General features: G+C 52.1%; 3 protein-coding genes across 4 annotated transcripts in view; 1 reads left to right on the forward strand and 2 right to left on the reverse strand.

The window, feature by feature from the left end:
* Positions 1-71: 71 nt before the first annotated feature.
* On the reverse strand, positions 72-4,635 carry ing3 (inhibitor of growth family, member 3). Of its 2 annotated transcripts, XM_086202410.1 has the most exons (13): positions 4,467-4,635; positions 4,251-4,322; positions 3,451-3,551; positions 3,293-3,358; positions 2,753-2,849; positions 2,593-2,664; positions 2,099-2,215; positions 1,846-2,009; positions 1,174-1,364; positions 905-1,097; positions 758-796; positions 396-551; positions 72-283 (listed from the first exon to the last, which is right to left on the reverse strand). In XM_086202410.1, exons 1-12 carry the CDS (start codon positions 4,492-4,494, stop codon positions 435-437), a joined length of 1,257 nt encoding a protein of 418 aa, XP_086058536.1. In that variant the 5' UTR covers positions 4,495-4,635; the 3' UTR covers positions 72-283; positions 396-434. The 2 variants fall into 2 exon arrangements, with proteins under 2 accessions (XP_086058536.1, XP_086058535.1); XM_086202409.1 differs by having other exon boundaries at positions 72-551.
* A 3,900-nt stretch (positions 4,636-8,535) lies between these two features.
* tspan12 (tetraspanin 12) lies at positions 8,536-14,453 on the forward strand. The gene is made up of 7 exons (XM_086201558.1): positions 8,536-8,910; positions 9,315-9,397; positions 9,496-9,631; positions 10,390-10,455; positions 11,431-11,538; positions 11,612-11,755; positions 11,890-14,453. The coding sequence occupies exons 1-7, from the start codon at positions 8,845-8,847 to the stop codon at positions 12,223-12,225; spliced, it is 939 nt and encodes a 312-aa protein (XP_086057684.1). The 5' UTR covers positions 8,536-8,844; the 3' UTR covers positions 12,226-14,453.
* LOC147262572 (A-type voltage-gated potassium channel KCND2-like) overlaps positions 14,119-23,871 on the reverse strand; it is a 19,440-nt gene continuing 9,687 nt past the window's right edge. The window contains exons 2-5 of the mRNA XM_086201556.1: positions 21,501-21,663; positions 18,342-18,437; positions 17,934-18,175; positions 14,119-16,739 (exon numbers count right to left, since the gene is read on the reverse strand). Coding sequence (XP_086057682.1) covers positions 16,562-16,739; positions 17,934-18,175; positions 18,342-18,437; positions 21,501-21,663 — 679 coding nt within the window. The 3' untranslated portion in view covers positions 14,119-16,561. The remainder of the gene's footprint in view (positions 16,740-17,933; positions 18,176-18,341; positions 18,438-21,500; positions 21,664-23,871) is intronic.

Genomic DNA, 23,871 nt, shown 5'->3' on the forward strand with positions numbered 1-23,871 from the left:
AACGTGTTTCCGTCAAACTGACCTGCAGGTTTGTGTTTGGCATCTGGCAACAAAATCAAACAACGTTCAGGTCCATGTTTGTTCATCTTTATTAAAGTCACAAAGTCAAAAAGATTAAAAATGTTCCTCCACTCCTACGCAACAACAGCCTGAACTCTGACCTCGGCCTTAGCACTACTACGGACCCCGGGTCCCCGGGGCCCTGTGGAGGCCTCCACTGGTGACAGTTTGATCAACATTATGAGGACAGACGCAGTTCTTCTTGTTACCATGGTGACGAGAACTGTTGAGAGGAAGTCCGATGTCTGTTAGTAAACACATGACTTTCACCACGATTCTCTTTTTCTTTGACCCCAAATATTCCGTCCGTCTTCAGTAGCCCAGTGACCTCTGACCTGCAGGGAGATTCCTGTTCAATCCAAGATGGCTGAATCTTATTTGTGGCGACTGCCTCTCCTCTTCATGGCGGCTGTACACTGAGGACAGTACCACTTCCCCTTGGGAGCCTCCGTCAGACCCACGCAGCCATAATGGAACCACTCGATGGGACACTGAGAACGCACAAAATCATTGTAACCACCATGGTTCTGTTAGAACCCAACACTCAGGCACATGTTCCACAAGCCCAGGTAAACTTCCTGGTCATTAGATGCTAACAGCAGCTGGTAGCAGCAGTAGTAGTAGTAGTAGTAGTAGTAGTAGTAATACTGGTAGTACTATGTTATCAGCCTCTACTGAATGAAGGGTGGCAGCTTACGTCAGTGTTGTCACAGCCGACCATCTCGCCATAAGACACCTAGAAACAGACGAGATAGAAGATTAACGATGGTCCAGCTGGTGATGACGATGATGATGATGAGGGGGAGGGGCGTGACAATTGCTGGGAGAGGCGGAGCCGTGTTACCTGGTTACAGATGCAGTATCGGGGCTCGTTGGGGTCGTAGGTCCAATCCACCTGGCTGTTGGCCTCAGCCTCGGGCAGGGCCGAGGCCTGCTGGGACAGCTCCTGAGCCAGCGCTGACGAGGACGAGCAGGAGGACAGAGAGGACGAGGAGGAGGACGAAGACGACTGATGGTTGGAAGACTTGATGCTGCTTCTGGAGGACAACAACAACTGTTACAGAGATGAAACCCGCAACAGCACCCACACCAGCATGTCTGCGGCGGTCTTACTTGGACTTGCGTCCCCTGGAGTCAGAAGCAGTGGTGGGCGTAAGTGTCTGGGTGAGGGTGGATGCCAGCGCGGAGGACGAGTAGCTGGAGTTCTCACGGGACAGTGAGAACTCTCTGCTCAGCTGGAAGTCATTGTTCTTGATGGCCTCGTAGCTCGCCTTCAGACTGGATGTTCTGCGGCCCTCCTTCATCTGGACACAGCAACCACACGGCATCAGGTAAGACTCAATAAGACACAGGGGCCCCGGTACAGCTTGGACAACTCAAGATGGTTCAGCTGATGTCCAGATGCACCAGGACAGCAGTGTCTCCAGCTTACGCCCCTCCAGAGTTTCTCTTGTTAAGTGGCTGCATCAGTCAGTAGGCCCCATGCTGGGTTACATATTACAGGTTACATATTCCACCTTGGTCTTGGACATTTACATACTAAACCAGATTTAAGTGCCAGTATGATTCGAGTCGTGGAACGGGTGTGTGACCGAGTCCTTTCAGGTCCCACAGAAGTGTCAGGTCTCTGTTTCCAAGTCTTGAACCAAACCTTTGGTCCATCTTGAGTCCTAAACAAGTCACACTACCTTCTCTCTGCATTTCCAAAACTTGTGATTATAACTGATATCACCTGCTCTATGACACCCTGCAGGTGCTTGTGTGTGTGGGAATGTGTGAGGTCACCTGGGCAGTGGCCTGTACAGCCTGAGCAGCTGCCATGGTGATGGCACCGGCGCCGACCCCTGGGCCCGCAGGTAACGAGCTCAGGTTGTAGGATGCGAGTGGCTGAGACGAGTTGACACTGTAGACATTGTTGGTGGAAGATGATGTGCTGTTGGTACGACATCCTGTGGATCACACACACACTGGGGTCAGAGGTCACCACACACACACACACACACACACACACACACACACAGTGGAAGTGCTGTTGTACCTGGCGTGTTCTCCTTGGAGGCATCGGAGGTCAGCGTGGAGAGCAGAGCTTCAGACTTGAACTTCTTCTCTGGGACGTGTTCCGTCGTATGGTGCGCTGGAGCGTTGTACTTCCTCTCTGTTGGCATGGCAACAAATGATGAGTTAATATCAGCAGAGGCAGGAACTCTCCAATGCCACGTCAGTGTACCGCCATTTTTTAATTAATTAGTGAGACTGGCTTGTTCAGCTTGTGATCTTTAGTCCTTGTAGACCCTCAGAACTGAACAGTGACCTCTGACATCTACAATCAGGTGACTTTAAGACACCTTCCTTGTGCACGCAGTGACAGATGGGTGGAGCCAAAGAGATCAGCTGACCTGCTCTAGGGCAGCTTTAATATTTCACACTGATACATCAAAATGTATTTTTCTCCTTGAGTACACCTGTAATCTCCACTGGGGAGGGATGAACCATCATTCAACGTGGCGCCCTGGAGAGGTGAGTGGTACTTACTCTCGGTGGTGGTGTGTGAGTGGACATGGTGGTTGTTGACCGGCTGCGATGGACTGTCCATCTCTAGTGACCCTGAAGGACAAGAGGACAGGAAACCGTTACATCAGAGACGCTGGGAGGGGCTCCACAGGTCAAGCGGGCTGTCAGGCTCGCCACTCACGTCTCTCCAAGATCTCTGTAATTCCAGCGTTGTCGGCCTCCAGCTCCATCTTGAACTTGGCCAGCTCCTGGTCCAGCTTCCGCAGGTGACGATCCACCTGAAAAGGAGCAGATGTCAGGGGAGACAGGGACATCTAGTGGTGGCTGGATGTATTCAGAACCAGAATCTTTACTGTCATTACACGTCAGTATAACGAAATCATGTTTTTGGAGTGTGAAGAAACTCTGTTGTGACGTTCCCCTCTTCCTGCATTCCCAGTCGCAGCAGGTCTGGTCGGCTGCATGTAAAACTCGCCCGACGGCAGGGAGTTAAAATAGAAAAACAAATAATGAGTCCTGAACGGAGGAGTTCCAGCCTTTGTGCACGCGCGCCACCAACTTGCTTTATCATTCACGCTGAACAGTCTCCATCTCCTGCCATGTCACTTGTCAGATCAATAACCATATCACAGCGCCGCTTCACGTGACCCAACATGTAAATGAATCAGGATGGCGCTTGGGCCTCTCCACGGTGTTTCAGTTAACCACACAGATGACTCACCAGATCATAGATCTGATTGGCTAGCTGGACCTTCTCATCCGCGTCTTCCAGAGCTTTGTAATAATCCTAAAAGACAAAATCCATGAAGAAGATGACGGTGAAGCCAAGCTTCGTAGCTCCTCCTCCTCCTCCTCACCGCCACATCGCCCCTGCCTCACCTTCTTGATGCCCTCCATCTGCTCCTCCCGCCACTCCGGCTTGTTCTTCTTGGCGTTAACGAAGAACTCGATGACCTTCTGCTCCAGCTGATCTGTAGCGTCTGAACATGGTGAGGAGAGATTAGGGGGAAGACCGGCACAGCCAGACAAATCATCCACACCTCGCTCCTGTGCTACACGCGTCACACTGACCACATGTTTAAGGTCACTTTCCCATCAAACCAGCTGGACCAATGGGAGGCTTCATGATGAGCAGCAGACCAACCAAGGTTGGGCGGTGCTGACCCCAGAGCACTGTGTCCTGACTGCAGCGTTGGGTCTGGTGTGAATGCGCCCTTGCTGCTCGCAACATCTTCTGCTTCAGCTTATTGTGATTAGATAAAACAACCTCTCCCTCTCCTGTCCCGTTGTGCTTCTTTCCCTCTTTGATCCTTCCAAATTTCCACTGTGGAGACGCTCACTCGTCACATCACGGCGTGAGTGACGTGTAACCATAGTAACCAAGGTGCGCGTGTTCTCTACAATGACAGGGTAACGCGAACCTCAGCTGAAGTGCTGAGGTGATGGTGTCACGGCAAACCGGACCCCGTTAAAGTTCTGTATATAATCACGTGTCACCGGATAAATCGTGTCAGTGACTGTAAAGAAGTGTTTGTCTGCTGCTAGCCTGTATGCTAAGCTACAAGCAGGCATGAGGGAAATAACACTGCTAACGTGACCGGCTACGTATGTGCAGATGTTGCCGGTGGGTGACGTGAGCCGTGTTGTGTTGCGCCGTGGACCGGCGGCACTCCACCTACTCTGAACCTGCAGGTCCATCTCTCTCATTTCCGTAAACCTGTCGCGGAGATCCATGGGAAGCTGCTCGATCACTGCCAGAGAGGGAAAAAAAAGCGGTTACCTGCTAGCACGGCTAGGCTAACGGCCGCCGTGACGCGGTCCGGGAAAACTCAAGCATTTACAGCACCGAACCCGCCACGGACGGTCCCGGCGCGGTGTCCGTGTCCCGTACTCACTCTCCAGGTAGTCCTCCAGGTACAACATGGCTGCACATTCGACGTCTGCGGCGTTTACTGACACAAACGTCTTCTTTCAATATGGCGCCGCCAACCGCTGTTCCCTCGCTCAGGCAAAAGTACCAGGAAAAAAAAGAGGTCAGGGATGGTGACGTAGGTTGTTATCTGTGCTCTTAATTGTCAGAACAGAAGGGGGCGTCTTTCCCGTTGTAAAACCAGGTGGCTCATGGGAGTCGTAGTTTAATACGCGTTTTGGCCTTTTTTCCACGCAAAAGATCCGGAAATGATTTCATGTGTAAGAATTAATCCTGATATTTTTAATCTGCGTCACTGACCAGCCGATTTTCATCATGAAACTACAGTCAACAATTAGTTCAGTCACACAATCAAACCAAAGTTTTCATGTCATCATTGAATAACCCTGAAAATGTTAATAACAGCTGAGAATATTCAGCTCTGATGGTTTTCAAAGGAGCAGAGGATTTGCTGATCCTCACCAAGGCCCCCAGACTTTTCTGGAGGTGTTTTCACGTGAGCCAGCAAGCATCTGATAGATCATCTGACCTAGAAAATAACTGATCCAGAAACATGTTTGGATCAGTCAAAGATTCTTTTATTCTACTCGAATAGAGAATATTTCCTACGTTGCAGTTAGGCGAGGCAATTTTATTTGTAGCCTGTTTTCCCCACCAGTTTGTCTCCAGGCTTCATGGCATCATAACAACATCCTCGGCCCTCAGAGCCTCACATCGACTGAGGAGAAACTCCATAGAAAACCTTTAACAAGGAAAAATCTGAGAAACCTCAGGGTGAGGAGGGGAGGAGGATCCCTCACCAGGAGGGACAGACGGACAGGAGATGTTGGTACAGACAAGAAAACAGTTTACAATACAAAATGGAGGAAACATGGAAATGTTAATAACAGTTGAAGAAGGAAGCTTCTGGAAGGGGAGGCAGGGAGAGCAAGCCAGCTTGATGGGGGACTGGATGGTAGACTGGTTCATGGGAGGGGAGGCAGGGAGAGCAAGCCAGCTTGATGGGGGACTGGATGGTAGACTGGTTCATGGGAGGGGAGGCAGGGAGAGCAGGCCAGCTTGATGGGGGACTGGATGGTAGACTGGTTCATGGGAGGGGAGGCAGGGAGAGCAAGCCAGCTTGATGGGGGACTGGATGGTAGACTGGTTCATGGAAGGGGAGGCAGGGAGAGCAAGCCAGCTTGATGGGGGACTGGATGGTAGACTGGTTCATGGAAGGAGAGGCAGGGAGAGCAAGCCAGCTTGATGGGGGACTGGATGGTAGACTGGTTCATGGGAGGGGAGGCAGGGAGAGCAAGCCAGCTTGATGGGGGACTGGATGGTAGACTGGTTCATGGGAGGAGAGGCAGGGAGAGCAAGCCAGCTTGATGGGGGACTGGATGGTAGACTGGTTCATGGGAGGGGAGGCAGGGAGAGCAAGCCAGCTTGATGGGGGACTGGATGGTAGACTGGTTCATGGGAGGGGAGGCAGGGAGAGCAAGCCAGCTTGATGGGGGACTGGATGGCAGACTGGTTCATGGAAGGGGAGCGCAGGCCGGTGTAACAGTAGGGAATAAGAGGGGGGGGGGGGTGATGCAGGCGGCGGTTGGGGCTCTGGTGGATCTGTGGAAACACAGAGAGACTGCGAGACACCAAGGCCAAACTACAAAGTGCAACAAGTAGTGGTAGTGACAGTTCCAAAAATGTGCAGGGAGGAGAGGAGGAGAGAGGGGGAGAGGAGAGGAGAGGAGGGGAGGGGAGGGCTCCATGTAACCTGATGTGTCCCCCAGCAGTCTCAGCCTGTAGCTGCATAGCTATCAATGGTTCAGAGCTACCTGAACCAGTCCTGACTGAAGGCTCTGTCATAGAGGAAGGTCTTAAGCCTGGACTTAAACGTAGTTAAAGTGTCTGCCTCTCTGACCCATGGAGAGATGCTGGTTCCACAGTAGAGGAGCCGGTACCTGAAGGCTCCACCTCCCAGTCTGTTCTTAGAGATAGATAGAGTTACACATCTAACTAGTGAGCTTTTAATGAGGGGTTTGTGGAGCAAGACATTTGCCAACATGCCTGTAGAGACAATGACCAGAGAGGAAGAAAAGATCAATAAGTCAAAATTAGAGCAGCTTCATGTTAACATGAACAGCTTTAGCAGGAAGAGTCGCAATACAAAATAAGAATGATAACAATAATAATGACGCGCTATTGTTCCAACACATAAATGTTTACATGAACATCATCTAACAAAAAGCACACGCAGATAACACCATTAAATGTAAGATAACTCAGTGTGGAATACAGGGGAAGTTATGGATGAACAAGGTGCCAGGCACCAAACGTGTTATTACCTCACTGTATGTGTATGTGCTTTAGATAACATGCCAACATTTAAGGCCAGCGCCCTTCAAAAGTTATTGATGCCATTTTATTGGAAGGAATGTGACACAGTTAACAAGCAAGCGTCACTGTGGGATCAGAATTGTTTATCCATCCGACTCTGAAACCCCCTGGAAGTCTCTGGAACCCCCTGGAAGTCTCTGGAACCCCCTGGAAGTCTCTGGAACCCGCTGGATCTCAAGTCATACCACTGCACGACGACTTGCTTGCATGTCGGTGCAGTGGTTAACAGCTCTGTGTGCATGCTAACATCAGCTGGTCCTGGACCTCCAATCGCTGATTATTTCTCAAGATCAAAGACATAAAAATCATCCAGTAATTTGCTGCCAGCTCAGATGTTCCAGCAGAAGACAACCGTTCACTACCCTGTCGTTCCTTCTGACCACATTAAAAGACCAATTTGAGTTCTCATGCCAGATGTTGGTTGATCAGGAGGTTTAAACACTGAACACGTGAAGCATGTTGCCCACTGCCAAATCACACCTTTGCATCTCGTCACTCAACCACAGCAATCACTTTTGGTGTGAACACCCCCCCCAGAACTGAGACCCAGGCTAGGCTGGGTGGGCGGGAAGTGTTAGCATCAGCTAGCTCAGGTCCAGGCTAGTTAGCTTAGCCCAATGGCTGGTAGTGGGTGGGAAGTGTTAGCATCAGCTAGCTCAGGTCCAGGCTAGTTAGCTTAGCCCAGTGGCTGGTAGTGGGTGGGAAGTGTTAGCATCAGCTAGCTCAGGTCCAGGCTAGTTAGCTTAGCCCAATGGCTGGTAGTGGGTGGGAAGTGTTAGCATCAGCTAGCTCAGGTCCAGGTTAGTTAGCTTAGCCCAATGGCTGGTAGTGGGTGGGAAGTGTTAGCATCAGCTAGCTCAGGTCCAGGCTAGTTATCTTAGCCCAATGGCTGGTAGTGGGTGGGAAGTGTTAGCATCAGCTAGCTCAGGTCCAGGTTAGTTAGCTTAGCCCAATGGCTGGTAGTGGGTGGGAAGTGTTAGCATCAGCTAGCTCAGGTCCAGGCTAGTTATCTTAGCCCAATGGCTGGTAGTGGGTGGGAAGTGTTAGCATCAGCTAGCTCAGGTCCAGGCTAGTTATCTTAGCCCAATGGCTGGTAGTGGGTGGGAAGTGTTAGCATCAGCTAGCTCAGGTCCAGGATGCTGGTGTGTCCAGCAGGAATCCTCCTCCTCATCATCATCAGTAGCAGCAGTCGCTCTTCTAGTCCTCAACAAACCTTTGGTTCTGTTGACCCAAGTTCCAGTGGAGCTTTGGAGGTGCTGCGTCAAATCACTGCTCCCAGTCAGGAAAGTAGTTCCGGCTACGTGTCTGATTCTACCACTACAACGTCTCCTCATGTTAAACTGGTGTTCATCACCAAGGTTACACACAACCCTCCTGATATTAATGCAGGTGAATAAAAGTCTTTGTCATTCGTTTTTATTGACTAGATTATATAGATTATATTTCATGACTTGCATTCATACTTAACATATAATAAAGTGTTATTGAGGTCAATCTCCATGGAAACCAGTTGTCAGATGTCACGCCCCACACCCCTCCTCGTCGCCCGTGACCCTGCAGCCCTTCGGCGGTGGGCGGACACATTCCTACCCCCCCCCCCCCCGGGCAGCACCGGACGGATCCGCCCCCCACCCCCACCCCCCGCAGACGCTCCAAGGTCCGGCAGCGACAGCAGCAACTCTCCGTCTCCCGCAGTCCTGAATCCGCTGAAGAATCGAGGAGGCCCGTTGTCGAGCTCCGGAGCTTCTGGGAAGTCTGGGACTTAGGCGGAAGTGTGGCGGGAGCGCTGGTCGGTCCTCCGCCAGAGTGAGAAACCACCTGTTGATGTTTCCTGCAGCTGAGGCCAGCTGACGGTGGACGCGCGCACACGGCGGCAGGCGCGCGTCCGCGACCACGGTGGTGTCCGAGTATGGTGGCGTCATGGGGTCCCGGGCTCCGGTGAGCGGGGCGGCCGGGGAGCGGGCGGCATGGCTCGGCAGGACGCGGTGAGGTGTCTCCGCTGTCTGCTCTACGCGCTCAACGTACTCTTCTGGGTGAGACGGTTATGACGTCAGCTCTGCGTGTATTCGTTTCAGATGATGTCAGATACTTAATGTGTGACGAGTGCAAAACGTGACCGCGAGGCATCAGTGTTGATGTTTAGCTGTCAGTCATCACTGAGATGACGTCATTGTTTTAGCGTTTGCTCATCGTCTTGTTAGCATGTTAGCAACTATTTACAAAATGTTGAGGGAGGGAACTGTGACACTAGACCACCTCTGAGGACCCCTCATGGCCCAGGGCCGCACTTTGAGAACCCCCGGATAGACCTGAAGCACCGTCACGGCGGAGTTCGTGGCGAGCAGGGTCCCGGTCGCCATAGCAACAGGGATACTGCAGCGGGTCACATTCTCGTGGTTATTTGCAGCAGAAACTGATCCGTGTTATTCTGGTCCAGCTGATGTCCGCGTGCGTGCTGGGGGTGGCGGCGTGGATCCGGGACACCCTCAACGCCGTCCTGACGCTGACGGCGCACACCAGGTGAGTCCTCTCACCGGTTGCCGCCAGGTACTCCAAAAGCTCCGACCACAGGACGTCATCTCCCCGGCGCGCGCGCGCGTGTGTGTGTGTGTGTGCAGGCTGGAGGACGCCGCCGTGCTGACGTACTCCCCAGCCGTCCACCCCGTCATCGTGGCCGGCTGCTGCTTCCTGATCATCGTCGCCATGGTGGGTTACTGCGGGGCCCTGCGGTGCGACCTGCTGCTGCTGGCCTGGGTGCGTGCGCGGCCTCCTCCCCTCCTCTCTCCCTCCCTCCTCCTTCTCTCCTCTCCTTCTCTCCTCTCTCCCTCCCTCCCTCCCTCCTCCTCTCCTCTCTCCCTCCCTCCCTCCTCTCCTCCTTCTCTCCCTCCCTCTCCTCCTTCTCTCCTCTCTCCCTCTCTCCTCTCTCCCTCCCTCCTCCTCTCCTCTCTCCCTCCTCTCCTCCTTCTCTCCTCTCTCCCTCCCTCCTCCTTCTCTCCTCTCTCCCTCCCTCCTCTCCTCCTTCTCTCTCCCTCCCTCCTCTCCTCCTTCTCTCCTCTCTCCCTCCCTCCTCTCCTCCTTCTCTCCTCTCTCCCTCCCTCCTCTCCTCCTTCTCTCCTCTCTCCCTCCCTCCTCTCCTCCTTCTCTCTCCCTCCCTCCTCATCTCTCACCCTCCCTCCCTCCTCTCCTCCTTCTCTCCTCTCTCCCTCTCCTTCTATCCTCTCTCCCTCCCTCCCTCTCCTCTCTCCCTCCCTCTCCTCCTTCTCTCCTCTCTCCCTCCCTCCCTCCTCCTTCTCTCCTCTCCTTCTCTCCTCTCTCCCTCCCTCCCTCCTCTCCTCCTTCTCTCTCCCTCCCTCCTCTCCTCCTTCTCTCCTCTCTCCCTCCCTCCTCTCCTCCTTCTCTCTCCCTCCCTCCTCCTCTCCTCTCACCCTCCCTCCCTCCTCTCCTCCTTCTCTCCTCTCTCCCTCCCTCTTCCTCTCCTCCTCTGGGTGACCTCCTGCTCTGTGTGTCTTCAGTACTTCGGGAGTTTGTTGGTCATCTTCTGTGTCGAGCTCGCCGGCGCCGTCTGGACGTACGACGAGGTGAGAAAAACTAACCCTGCTTTTATTTTCTTTCTGACATGAAAAACGTCTGACCTTCGTTAAGATTGTTTCCATTAGTTACATAAAAGAAGCAGGATGAGGGTGCAGGGCGGTTCTGTTGGTTCCACATCAACCGCTGTTCTGTTCCCGGCGTTCCAGAAGTTTGTTCTGATGTTCTGAGATATCTTCAAGGTCCAGTTTGAATTTCCAGACGAGCCTCTTGGTGGCCGTTCGTCGCCGGCGCTGGCACTTGCTTGGTTCTGCAGTCTTGCTCAAACAAGAATGTATTTGAGAACTTGATTGTTCTCATGACTCAGCGTTCTTCCCCTCATGATCAGATGTCTCATCTTCTCGTTAAATCACGTGTTTGATCGGTTTAATAGCTGCGTGAATCGAGACGTCATCCCTCAGAAGAACAGAGCAACTCAAATAAGAACAGAGGGATATGAGATCAAAGATCTTCTCATGGAGGGAAGTTCTTTCTGTCTCATCTCAGTGTAAACATCCGCCGTCCAAATATGGAGGGGCGCTGAGGGGTGTTGACCAATCAGACGAGAGCTGGAGGGCAGCTGCTGCCGTGTCTCGTCTAAGAATATCCAACATGTCCTACACATCGTTTTCTATTACAGGCTCACTCACTCACACACACACACTCACTCACTAGCAACTATTTACATGGACTCCTGGGAGTGAGCGTCCACTGCAAACGCAGATGTTAGCTGGTTTGTTATCAAGTGGGAGGGGCTTCAGTCACGAAAGGTGTCACCATAGCAATGGGCAAGTAAACATGTTTACCTTGTTGCTATGTGAGCAGCTGTGTGTGTTCACCATCACCAGCTCACCCGTGTGCTGCTGCAGGGGTTCCTGGGTACTGAAGTGGGGGGCTTAGGTGGCTGGCTGTTTCCTGTGAATGAGTGTGTGTGTGTGTGTGTGTGTGTGTGTGTGTGTGTGTGTGTGTGTGTGTGTGTGTTCCAGCCGTCTGTGCAGCGCTCCGACATGATCTCCCTGAAGTCTCGGATGACCAACTTTGGCCTGCAGCGTCATCAGTGGCTTACACACACCTGGAACACGTTTCAGACAGAGGTCAGAGGTCAATCACGCAAACACACCCACACACTTACCTGTCAGTACGTCACCTGTCTGTGTGTGTGTGCAGTTTAAATGCTGTGGTGTCATCTACTTCACTGATTGGCTGGAGATGACCGAGCTGGAGTGGCCACCTGACTCCTGCTGCTCCACCCAGTATCCCGGCTGTGCTCGCCATGCCCACCAGCACGACCTCAGTGACCTCCATCAGGAGGTGGGACAGCGAGTTCATCTCTTTACTTCCTGTTATCAAACCTGAACCTCTCATGATTGACAGGATGACGTGTGTGTGTGTGTGTGTGTGTGTGTGTGTGTGTGTGTGTGTGCGTGCGTGCTTGTGCACCGCAGGGCTGCGGTCCGAAGATCTACAGCTTCATCCGAGGGACCAGGCCGCTGCAGATGTTGCGTTTCCTGGGTGTGTCCATCGGCGTGGCTCAGATCCTCGCCATGGCGCTCACCCTCATGCTGCTCTGGGCTCTTTATTACGGACGCAAATCTCCTGAGCTGGACGCCCCGTCACCGCCATTGATGGACGCCTCCCTCACTGTGAGTCACAGCCCCTCCACTGACAGCTCAAAGTCTTGCTGCATCCGCTCCAAAGCCTGGTCTCAGTCACACGACATGACCACTAGAAACCCTGGTGAAGTGACCCGGCAGCAGCTGGAGACGCAGCGCCGGCCATAGCGAGCAACAAGCAGCCGCCTGAACGCCGCCAATAATCAGAAAGTTCAAGTTGGTTTTGGAGGACTAGCAGGAAGCTGAACGCTGCTGCATCAGTTCTGAATGACTTCCTGTTCAAACAATATCAACACTTGACCTGAATGGGCTGGTCACGAGTGGGCGGGTCCAAGTGTGTCCCATCACACCTGCTATTATAAATGATGTCACTTCCTGTCTCTTCACACAAACAAACGCTGGCATTGTTGCCATGTCCCTCAAGCTTCATGGAGTTAGCTTGAAATCTGCCCTCGCTAACAGAAGTGATTGTTTACACGAGCTCGTTAACGCTTGATATGTGGTTGAATGGCGGTCAAGACGTCAGGTGACCAACACCTGCTGACGTCTGTCCACTGCAGGAGTCAACCTGACTTCCATTTCTGTCAGACCCACAAGTCTGTCTGTCCGGAACACATTAAGTAAACGTTCCTCATCGACAGGAACACGTGAAACACTGTGACATCCAGCATGGACGAAGTTCTTCATCTCTGTTCATCCATCCATCCCTCCCTCCATCCATCATCCATCCCTCCATCCATCCCTCCATGTTCCCCCTCTCCTCCTGTTGAGGGTGGTGGGGGTGGAGCCTATCCCAGCAGCCTTCCCCCTGGACAGGTCACCAGTCCATGGCAGGGCCAACACATAGAGACAGGCAATTCTTCATCTCCTGGAAGTTTTATGGTGGATGAGCCCCGCCCACTCAGGTTCCACATCACACAGACCCGAATAGGAACAAAAACAAGATTCCTAAAAAGATGAGCAGAAGGAGACGATGTCAGCTACTTGCCAACAAAAGTTGTCAAGGAAGAAAATGAATGAACACGAGGGACTTCGTTTGTGCTTGTGATGACAGCGTGGACAGAGCAGGTGTGTCTGACGACGCTGCTCGTTCAGAGATGGAACGTCTCGATGGCGAGATGACCTGAGATTGGATATTTAATGATGTTTGTTGTTTTCTCACTACGAAATTAAACTAATGTTTGATTCTGTCTGCAGTCGGCATGTTGGGTTTTTAAGGAAGAAAGTGGGTAGTGGACTGTCGCGTCTGTTATCAGATCGTTGAGTTTATCAGTTTTGTAGTCCAACAGGAAGTTAGCATGTCATGGATGAGGTGTGTTTGTAGTCCACCAGGAGGTGGTCATCTCCTGGTTCCCCCACCAACAGGAAGTGGTCATCTCCTGGTTCCCCCACCAACAGGAAGTGGTCATCTCCTGGTTCCCCCACCAACAGGAAGTGGTCATCTCCTGGTTCCTCCACCAACAGGAAGTGGTCATCTCCTGGTTCCTCCACCAACAGGGAGTGGTCATCTCTTGGTTCTTCTCCTGGTTCCTCCACCAGCAGGAAGTGGTCATCTCCTGGTTCCTCCACCAACAGGAAGTGGTCATCTCCTGGTTCCTCCACCAACAGGAAGTGGTCATGTCCTGGCTCCTCCCCCAGCAGCCAATAGGATCGCTCCATGTGATTGTGGTGATTGAATCAGTAAATCAGCTCTGGTGAACAGAAGTTGATGATCTTCCAGGTTCAGTTCATCAAGATCATCTTCACTAATGAACCCTCTGATGATGCCGGAAGCCTGGATGCTACGGTTAGCAGTGCTAAGCTAACGTTAGCCTATGAAGGAGCTACACCAGGGTCACATGACCTCAACGTCTCCATTTCCTGCAGGTTGCACTTAAACAGGAAGCTAACGATCATCGCTCCTGTTAAATCAACCTCAGCTGATTCCCCATCAGGTGGCGCTACAAGGCTTTTATTAGCCTCCTGCCTCTTTATAAGAGAACAGTTCCTTACAACACGGTGTAAATCTGTTACCAGTGAGACCCAATCAGAGACGCTGGACATGTTTCCTGTGTGTTGTCAAACAGAAGGAACTTTATTCAAACTCATAAAACATGACACCTTCGTCACTTCCTGTCAGTCCAAACCCATGCAAGTTGTAACATCAGACCCAACAACTTCTAATAAACCACTAAAATGCTCCACGACACCAAATGATGACATCACAGCCACGGCGGGTCATACAGCAGTGATCCACAATTAGACACAGCGTGGCTGCTGCTGAACCAATCAGCTTTGAGCGGGTTGACCTACAGGGGCCGTTTTCAGAAAGCAGGTTTCGTGAAAACCTGGAGTCTGTTAACCCTGAAATGAAGGGAAGTCTCAGTTTTCTGGTTCAGAAGGGAAATTAAAATATATTTAAACTTCCAGATGATTTGAGCATTTTTCTCCAGTCGTCGCCGCTGCGGGCTCAGGCCCCGGAGCTGAAGCCCCTGAATGATTCTGAATGATTCTGACTGAGTTTCAGACATTGAAGCTGATCCTCATATTTCACCTGCATGAAAACCCAGTTCAGCTTCAGCACCGCTGCGCTGGTTCCACCTGTCAGTCAGAACTGAGATCCGTGCTGAACCGACAGAAAGGTTCCCACTGACACAGGGACTCAGCAGCTGCTTGCTCTCACTCCAATCCTCTCTCTCTCCTTCGCTGCTCCTCGCTTCCCCCTAAAATGAGTTCCTACTGGCCGCAGGAGCGCCAGGATCTCTGGTTCAGAGGAGGGAGGTCTGCCGGGGCCTCGTAGTACCGGGGCTCCGTTCATGTGGGCTTTGAACTCAGAGGGAACCTAGTCAGAGTTGATGAAAGAACTCAGACCAGCTGATCTGAGACCAGAACCTAGAGTTTCCATCAGAGGGTGAATCAGCTCACAGTTCAGGGCCGGACTCCGAGGAGGTGGGGCCTCCTTCCTGGAAAGGGCTCCTATGACGGCTCTCCTCTAGCAAGTTTGATCACATGACCTGATGACATCTCTCACAACAATCTCAACATCAACCGGTGGTGTGGAACCGTCCCCCAGAAGGGCCCAGAAAACAACTCATCATCATCAGGAAGGTGAATCTTTGGATCAAAATGGCGCCTCGCTGATGTGCACTATCACCGTTTGGTCTCGACGATGCTGCAATGGATCTTTTCACGAAATATAATATTTCGTACCTCAGAGTAAAATACTTCTGACGTATAAGTAACGTTTAGGAAATTAAGTGGAAGCCCCTTTCATCCTGAAGATATGATCTCATGTCACAGGAAGAAATTCAGATCATTCAGCAGCTAAATTTGTTGAAAACAAAGCACTTCGCCTCATTATTGTGGAGAAGCTCTCATTGTTAGCTAGAGCTGCCGCTCAGACCTGAATGCTAAATACAGACTGATGTATAAACATATGCGCGTTCATAGAAATTATTAAAACAATAGAAGGTGAAGACGTGAAATAATGCTGATCCTCTTTAAGCTTTTCATGTCTTTATAGCAGCTAAGCTAACGCGTTGTTAGCAAAAGCTGCTGCTGACGAAAGTGACTGTGTCATTAGTTGACTTCTGAAACGAGTCAGCTGACAATGAAGCAGCTGAATGGAACTGAGTCGGCGCTGAAGAATGCTGACCTCCTTCCTCTGTGCGAATGAGAGAAAACTCCCCGATTCCAGTTGTCAACAAAAAGCTGCGGCGGCGAAGCTCTTACTAAAGCTAAAAAACATTCAGCGTCAAGCAGGAAAACGATGACCAAATCCAAGAAAAGAGGTTTTTCTTTTCACAAACACCAACATGATCAAGGTATTAAAGAGGTTGTCACCCCCTGTAAAAAAAAACAGCTCTACGCAGTCAGGACCAGGACCCAGAGCGACGACGGCGAGATCCTGCTATTCAAAAACGTGCATGCAGAGGGAGATCACGGGAACACGGCGGTCCATGCACGCAAACACACAGAGAGACAACATGCTCAGACGCCCCCTCAAACCTAAGGGCGTGTCAGTGGAAACACTTGTGAGCCGTCTTAGCGAGCGCCATCAGCGCTTAGGAGACATCAGGTCATAACAAATGTGAGAATAGAAACTCAACCGGCTTCAAAATAGTCAGATGTTAGCTTCAAACTAGCTAGTCATTAGCTTAAAATAAGTCAGCTATTAGCTTAAAACTACTCAGACTTTGGTTTCAAACTAGCCAGTCATTAGCATGACATTAGCCAGTTGTTAGCTTGTAACTACCCAGACATGAGCTTCATCCTAGCCAGACTTTATCTTAAAACAACAACAAATGTAGGAAGACGTTCAGGATTGTTAAAAACCTTAAGAGAAGAGTTGGTTCCTGGGATGGAAAGCAGTTTCAAAGTTCTTGTGTGTTCATAGTGACGTTTTACTCCCCGAGAGCTTTGGACAGTCGAGCTGTCACCTGCGTCTGTGGTGGCGTGGGCTCCGCGACCCCTGACCCCATCCTCCGGCCACTGGGTGTCCCTGTGTTGGTGGTGTTGGCCGAGTCTAAAGTGTCGACACTCGGACGATGTTGACTTGAGAGTAGTCGGTGGAGCTGGTGGAGTTTTCGCCTTCAGGTGTGGTGGCAGGCGGTGTGGGGATGCCAATGGTGGCGGCGGTCATATGTGACAGATCACAGTTCAGAGGAACCGCCTCCTCCAATTTGGCGTTGAGACTGGAACGACTATGGAGAGCAAAGGAGAGTTGGTTCAGAAAGGGTCACATGATGGTGGTCAACATTTCTTGATTTTACCAAATATAGAAAACCACTTCCTGTCTAGACAAGAGAAAGTTGCCAATGTAGGCTTTTTTTATGCAGCTGGAGTTGCCATAATTTGGATGAGAGGGAGGAGCTGCGGAGTGGGGGGTGGAGCTGACTTATGCTGCCATGATCACCATTTACCCCGCCCAATAGAAGGGAGGAGCCAAAACACCATGTCGCATGAGGGAATTCACTAGAGTACAATGTGCCTGTCTTCACCCTGACAGCGATCAGGAACCACAAGCCTGCTGTACTCAAAGTCTCTTTCCTTGTGTTTATTCATCTTTGTGCTGGGGACCCCTGGAGGACCCCAAACCCTAACTTGAGAACCTCTGCTCTGTCAGATCTTCACATTTCCTGACTCGGTTTCCTTCTTAAATCTGAATCTTAAACAGAAGAAAGACGCAGCCTTCCCAGCGTTCTCTGAGCTGCTGGACTTCCTCTGGATTCCTGCTGCCTGACTCCTCATGGGAATAGTCAGTCACATGACCTCTGGAATGTTTCCACGGGACGTCTTCATCTGCTGCTGCTCGTCTTCACAACTCGCCATGTTAACTACTGCTAACATGATACTGCAGTAAACTGTAATACCAGTGACACTGCAACAGTACTGAGAGACTTCAATACCAGTCGTACTGTAATATTAATAATCCATCCATCCCTCCTCCATCCCTCCTCCATCCCTCCTCCCTCCATCACCCCTCCATGTTCTCCCTCCTCTCCTGTTGAGGGTGGTGGGGGTGGAGCCTATCCCAGCAGCCTTCCCCCTGGACAGGTCACCAGTCCATGGCAGGGCCAACACAGAGAGACAGACAACCATTGGCTCTCCCAGCCACGCCTACGGTCAATTTAGAGTCTGGATTAACCTGGTCCCTCTTGATGTCTTTGGACTGTGGAGGAAGCTGGAGTATTAATAATAGTTATATTAATAATATGGTGATATTAGTAATACTCCTACGTTAATAGTTTTATTACCAACACCGCTGTGCTGGTTAAACTGTAATAGTAAAACTGTAGTAGTAGTAGTAGTAGTAGTAGTAGTAGTAGTAGTACTCGCTCTACATGCTCTCTGATTGGCTAGCTGAAGGTGCAGGTTACCATGGCAGCATTTCTTACCTGTTGGTTTGAGGTCGGTCTTGGACCTGGATGGTGCTGAGCTCCTGGACGCCGCCCTGCAGACCTGCCGCCACGTTGGCGTCAGGGGTTTTGAAGGTCTTCCTCTTCTTGCGTGCGCAGCAGCAGGTGAAGTGGTAGGGGGAGGAGGAGGAGGAAATGGAGGCAGAGCAAGACACCGGCGTCACCAGCATCACCTCCTTGCAGCTCGACTCGTACGTCTTCTCGTCCACGAAGTCGTGGTTCTGAAGTAGAGAGAGGCGACATATTACATGACGGCGCCGTCAGCGGGAAGATCAAAGCAGCTAACGTGTATGACAGCATTGCTAGCAGGTGACTGTCCTGCTGCTCATCAGCCAGGAGCTCTGTGGCACTGATGACATCACTGTGTCTAATGGCGTGTGCTCTCACCGTGGTTTTCTCCAGACAGTGTAAGAGGTGATGGTGATGCACCTCGAAGGTGGCGTTGGTCTTACACACCAGCGCCTGTCCCACCTCCTTGGAAGCCTTTCGGAGACACACAAATCACATGACCCTCAATGACCTTCCAGTTGGACACATCCCCCCCGCTCAGAACCGCAGTGCCCCACCCAACAGCATTCTCACCGCCGTCTGACGCCCGCAGGTAAAACCACTGGCATTGTTACCCTCAGTACCATGCAGGCTCAGAGCCGGTGGGAATGTGTTGGTGAGGACCAGAGACAGGAAGAAGAGAAGGACGCCATCACTGGTTAGCGTGAGTACGCCGTTAGCATCATCATGCAGCAGCCGGAGGAAGAAACACACGAAACATAAAGACAGAAGCACCAGCCAGTGGCGGCTGCATCACCATGGTTACCTCCTCATCTAGACCAATCAGCAGCTGGCTGCGTTTGTACTGTAAATAAGCACCAGCTCCTCCGCGCTTCGTTGCCAGAAGTCTGGCAAGCTGGGTTTTCTGTTCATGAGCACACACAAGCGTTCATTGAGCTGGTTCACCCGGCCTCCGCCCGCCCTCCACCCATCCTCCACCCACCTTCCACCTGGCCTCTACTTATACTCCACCCACTCTCCACCCATCCTCCACCCACCTTCCACCTGGCCTCTACTTATACTCCACCCACTCTCCACCCATCCTCCGCCCACCTTCTACCCGGCCTCTACTTATACCCCACCCACTCTCCACCCACTCTCCACCCATGCTCCGCCCACCTTCTACCCAGCCTCTACTTATACCCCACCCACTCTCCACCCGGCCTCCGCCCGCCCTCCACCCACCTTCCACCTGGCCTCTACTTATACCCCACCCACTCTCCACCCATCCTCCACCCGCCTTCCACCCGACCTCTACTTATACCCCACCCACTCTCCACCCGGCCTCCGCCCGCCCTCCACCCACCTTCCACCTGGCCTCTACTTATACCCCACCCACTCTCCACCCATCCTCCACCCGCCTTCCACCCGACCTCTACTTATACCCCACCCACTCTCCACCCATCCTCCGCCTGCCTTCCACCCAGCCTCTACTTATACCCCACCCACTCTCTACCCGGCCTCCGCCCGCCCTCCACCCATCCTCCACCCACCTTCCACCTGGCCTCTACTTATACCCCACCCACTCTCCACCATCCTCCACCCGCCTTCCACCCGACCTCTACTTATACCCCACCCACTCTCCACCCACTCTCCACCCATCCTCCGCCCACCTTCTACCTGGCCTCTACTTATACCCCACCCACTCTCCACCCATCCTCCACCCACTCTCCACCCATCCTCCGCCTGCCTTCCACCCGGCTTCTACTTATACCACACCCACTCTCCACCCGACCTCCACCCACCCTCCACCCACCTTCCACCTGGCCTCTACTTATACCCCACCCACTCTCCACCCATCCTCCGCCTTCCTTCCACCCAGCCTCTACTTATACCCCACCCACTCTCCACCCGGCCTCCACCCATCCTCCACCCACCTTCCACCTTGCCTCTACTTATACCCCACCCACTCTCCACCCATCCTCCGCCTGCCTTCCACCCAGCCTCTACTTATACCCCACCCACTCTCCACCCGGCCTCCGCCCGCCCTCCACCCATCCTCCACCCACCTTCCACCTGGCCTCTACTTATACCCCACCCACTCTCCACCATCCTCCACCCGCCTTCCACCCGACCTCTACTTATACCCCACCCACTCTCCACCCATCCTCCGCCCACCTTCTACCTGGCCTCTACTTATACCCCACCCACTGTCCACCCATCCTCCACCCACTCTCCACCCATCCTCCGCCTGCCTTCCACCCGGCTTCTACTTATACCACACCCACTCTCCACCCGACCTCCACCCACCCTCCACCCACCTTCCACCTGGCCTCTACTTATACCCCACCCACTCTCCACCCATCCTCCGCCTTCCTTCCACCCAGCCTCTACTTATACCCCACCCACTCTCCACCCGGCCTCCACCCATCCTCCACCCACCTTCCACCTGGCCTCTACTTATACCCCACCCACTCTCCACCCATCCTCCACCCGACCTCTACTTATACCCCACCCACTCTCCACCCATCATCCGCCCACCTTCTACCCGGCCTCTACTAATACCCCACCCACTCACCACCCATCCTCCGCCTGCCTTCCACCCGGCCTCTACTTATACCACACCCACTCTCCACCCGGCCTCTACTTATACCCCACCCACTCTCCACCCATCCTCCACCCAACCTCTACTTATACCCCACCCACTCTCCACCCATCCTCCGCCCACCTTCTACCCGGCCTCTACTAATACCCCACCCACTCACCACCCATCCTCCGCCTGCCTTCCACCCGGCCTCTACTTATACCACACCCATTTCCACCCGGCCTCTACTTATACCCCACCCACTCTCCACCCATCCTCCACCCGACCTCTACTTATACCCCACCCACTCTCCACCCATCCTCCGCCCACCTTCTACCCGGCCTCTACTAATACCCCACCCACTCACCACCCATCCTCCGCCTGCCTTCCACCCGGCCTCTACTTATACCCCACCCACTCTCCACCCATCCTCCACCCAACCTCTACTTATACCCCACCCACTCTCCACCCATCCTCCGCCCACCTTCTACCCGGCCTCTACTAATACCCCACCCACTCACCACCCATCCTCCGCCTGCCTTCCACCCGGCCTCTACTTATACCCCACCCACTCTCCACCCATCCTCCACCCAACCTCTACTTATACCCCACCCACTCTCCACCCATCCTCCGCCCACCTTCTACCCGGCCTCTACTAATACCCCACCCACTCACCACCCATCCTCCGCCTGCCTTCCACCCGGCCTCTACTTATACCCCACCCACTCTCCACCCGGCCTCTGCTCATCCTGGACTTGGCAGCCTTCACTGTTCAGTTTCAGCTCCTCCCGGTGATGCTAGCAGGTTAACTCATATTTCAGTGCAGAAATTTGGAAGTTGAAAACGATCGACTCAGCTGGAGTTCGCTCTAAACCGCCAATCGCCATGACAACACACTGACTGCATGATTCATAAACTGGCTCTTGTTGACTGTTATCAGACAGCTAAGAATAAAAGTGCAGTGGCGGCGTCACCTTCTGAGCGCGCCTCTTCTCAGCTCGCTGGCTCTGGCTGTAGATGCGGCTGAAATTAGAGACGATGACGGGCACCGGAAGGGCGATGACCAGCACGCCACTCAGAGAACAGATGGACCCGAAGATCTTCCCCATGATGGTTTTGGGAACCATGTCACCGTACCTGAGACACACAGAGGTCAGAGGTCAGAGGTCAGCGTAGGCTCTTATCTCAAAAGTTTGTTTCTTAACATCGAGTCACATGACCTTACAGCACAAATCAAGAGTGTAACATGAGTCAGGACCCCAGTGATTGACAGCTGAAGTCACAGTTTATTCACATGAGGGATTCTTCAATTTTATTTGTATGTTTAACAAGTAAAAGGTCAGAGGTCACATGGAGATCAGAGGTAAAACAGTCGGCGGTGACAGAACAGGAATCAGCTGTTTGTCATTAAAACCCAAATGCAGGAAATTTGGTCTCCTTCCAGGAAGTACTCAGGGCGGGGCTTTAAACTGTCAGTCAATGTTTCTGATGTCAAATCTCCAAGAGTTCAGAAATTCTAAATTGATGACTCACTGTTGAATCATCAGGAAGTGACACCGACAGGCGCATGAGTCCAACTGCAGTTGTGTCAGTGTCCACAGGGGGGAGCCAGAGATCCATAGTGACATCAGCTCCTCCTCTGCTGGCCAGAAACCCTGTAACCCTGCAGGCTGCGAGAGTCGCCAGAGGGTCCGTGAGGGTCGTCGTGGTCATTTCCTGGCTGGACGCTCCCGCTTGTCTCCCGGTGCTTCTCTTCTGGTCCTGGACAGAAGCCCAACTGATGGACAGAAACGGCATCTTCTCCTTTGGTGGTTGACGGAGATTCCGTCTTTGCCACCAATCAAATGACAGCATGCGTCAGCTGACGCCATCGGATTTATTTGATCTTCTTCTGAGCTGTGAGAGAAGAAGAAATAAACCCACCCAGGTGTTGTCCGTCTCTGAGGGTCTGCTGGCATCTCTGAAGACCCGCAGATCCAGGACGCCACGGCAGACAGTTTCAAAGTCGTCTCACTTTTATGATGAAAGATTCATGAATGTTTCACCTCGGTGAAAAAATAACTGGGTTCATCAGGTGTGTTTATCTTCCTCCTGCCAATCAGCTGATTTGTGTCATCAGGTGGTGGCGTCAGGTTGCCATGTCTGGAAGCTGATCCGCATTTGTGATGTGGCTCTTTAACACTGTTTACTGTCATTAGTCGCCACTGCTTGCAGGGTCAAAGGTCATGGGGCTCAAAGGGTCAAACCGGTTCTCTGAGGAGGTTAAATTATGGTTTTTAATCCCATCACATGACTCCGCCCCCTGTGGTTGGAAACTGTTCATGAGATTTAATATAATTAAAAGTTTTGGAGTACAAGACACACACACACACACACACACCGATCATCAGTGAGTGTAAATTATAGGCTGATTCGTGTGTATTAACAGGAATAAACACAGTGATTAACCCTGAATATTCACGGCTGACTGGAGCGAAGATGGAGGAGCTTCACCTTCATCATCATCTCGTTGTCTCGTACCCATGAACCTCTGATACATCATGACATCATCTGGAGGCACGTCCCCTGCTTAATAATGCTAAGCTACACGAGCCTTTCCTTTGCTTCTGTCAATGATGCTAAGCTATGCTAGCAGCTTACTAACTGTATGTCTCTTGTTGGGAAATTAGTTTTAGGGAAATGATTAAAATGTTTTGTTTTATAAATTTACTGTCTATCCCCAAACCGTCCAGGGGGAACCCCACCTCTTGCCCAATGTCAGCTGGGATAGCACCCCCCCCCCCCACTTCCCCTAAAGGATAAGATGATCAGCTGATCATCAGCCTCAGCTGATCCATCATTTTGTTTGTAGTTTGTCAGCAGCACTGCGCTCAACAGGAAGATGGATTAAGCAGCTAAACATCAGCTACAACTCTGTCCAGCTAGTTAGTCAATAAATCAATAGATCGCTAGCCAAGCTCCCCTGTGATGTCATCGATCAGACAGTACCAAGAGTTGGAGGTTAAAGCCTCCAACAGCGAACACATGGATTCACCGTCTGGTTTATAATTGGCTGCAGGCCTGTCAGCATCAATAACATGAAGATTCACAGTTCTGACGCTGATTGTCTCTCAGAGTTCCTTCTCCCTGACATCCTCGTCTCTCCCTCCCGGAACCATCCACCCCCCCCTCCCAAAAAAAAAAACACCCAAAAAAACCTCCAGTAACAGAGTAAATTGAAATGATTGCGAATAAGTGTAAATGTATGGCAACAGTGGTCGTCCCTGTGGCCCCCAGCAAGAAGGTTGTGGGTGGAGCAGTGGTCCTCCCTGTGGCCCCCAGCAAGAAGGTTGTGGGTGGAGCCCC

The sequence above is a fragment of the Aulostomus chinensis genome, chromosome 4, assembly GCF_037954235.1.
Source record: "Aulostomus chinensis isolate RoL2024-O1b breed Wild chromosome 4, RoL_Achi_v1.0, whole genome shotgun sequence".
Taxonomy (NCBI): domain Eukaryota; kingdom Metazoa; phylum Chordata; class Actinopteri; order Syngnathiformes; family Aulostomidae; genus Aulostomus; species Aulostomus chinensis.

Coding starts and splice junctions, on each gene's coding strand:
- tspan12 (XM_086201558.1), top strand. CDS start 8,845: ATGGCTCGGCAGGACGCGGTGAGGTGTCTCCGCTGTCTGCTCTACGCG. Junction 9,632..10,389: donor ACCTGCTGCTGCTGGCCTGG/GTGCGTGCGCGG, acceptor GTGTGTCTTCAG/TACTTCGGGAGTTTGTTGGT. Junction 11,756..11,889: donor TCAGTGACCTCCATCAGGAG/GTGGGACAGCGA, acceptor TGTGCACCGCAG/GGCTGCGGTCCGAAGATCTA.
- ing3 (XM_086202410.1), bottom strand. CDS start 4,494: ATGTTGTACCTGGAGGACTACCTGGAGA. Junction 2,216..2,592: donor CTCACACACCACCACCGAGA/GTAAGTACCACT, acceptor CCATGCCAACAG/AGAGGAAGTACAACGCTCCA. Junction 2,010..2,098: donor CTCCAAGGAGAACACGCCAG/GTACAACAGCAC, acceptor TGTGATCCACAG/GATGTCGTACCAACAGCACA.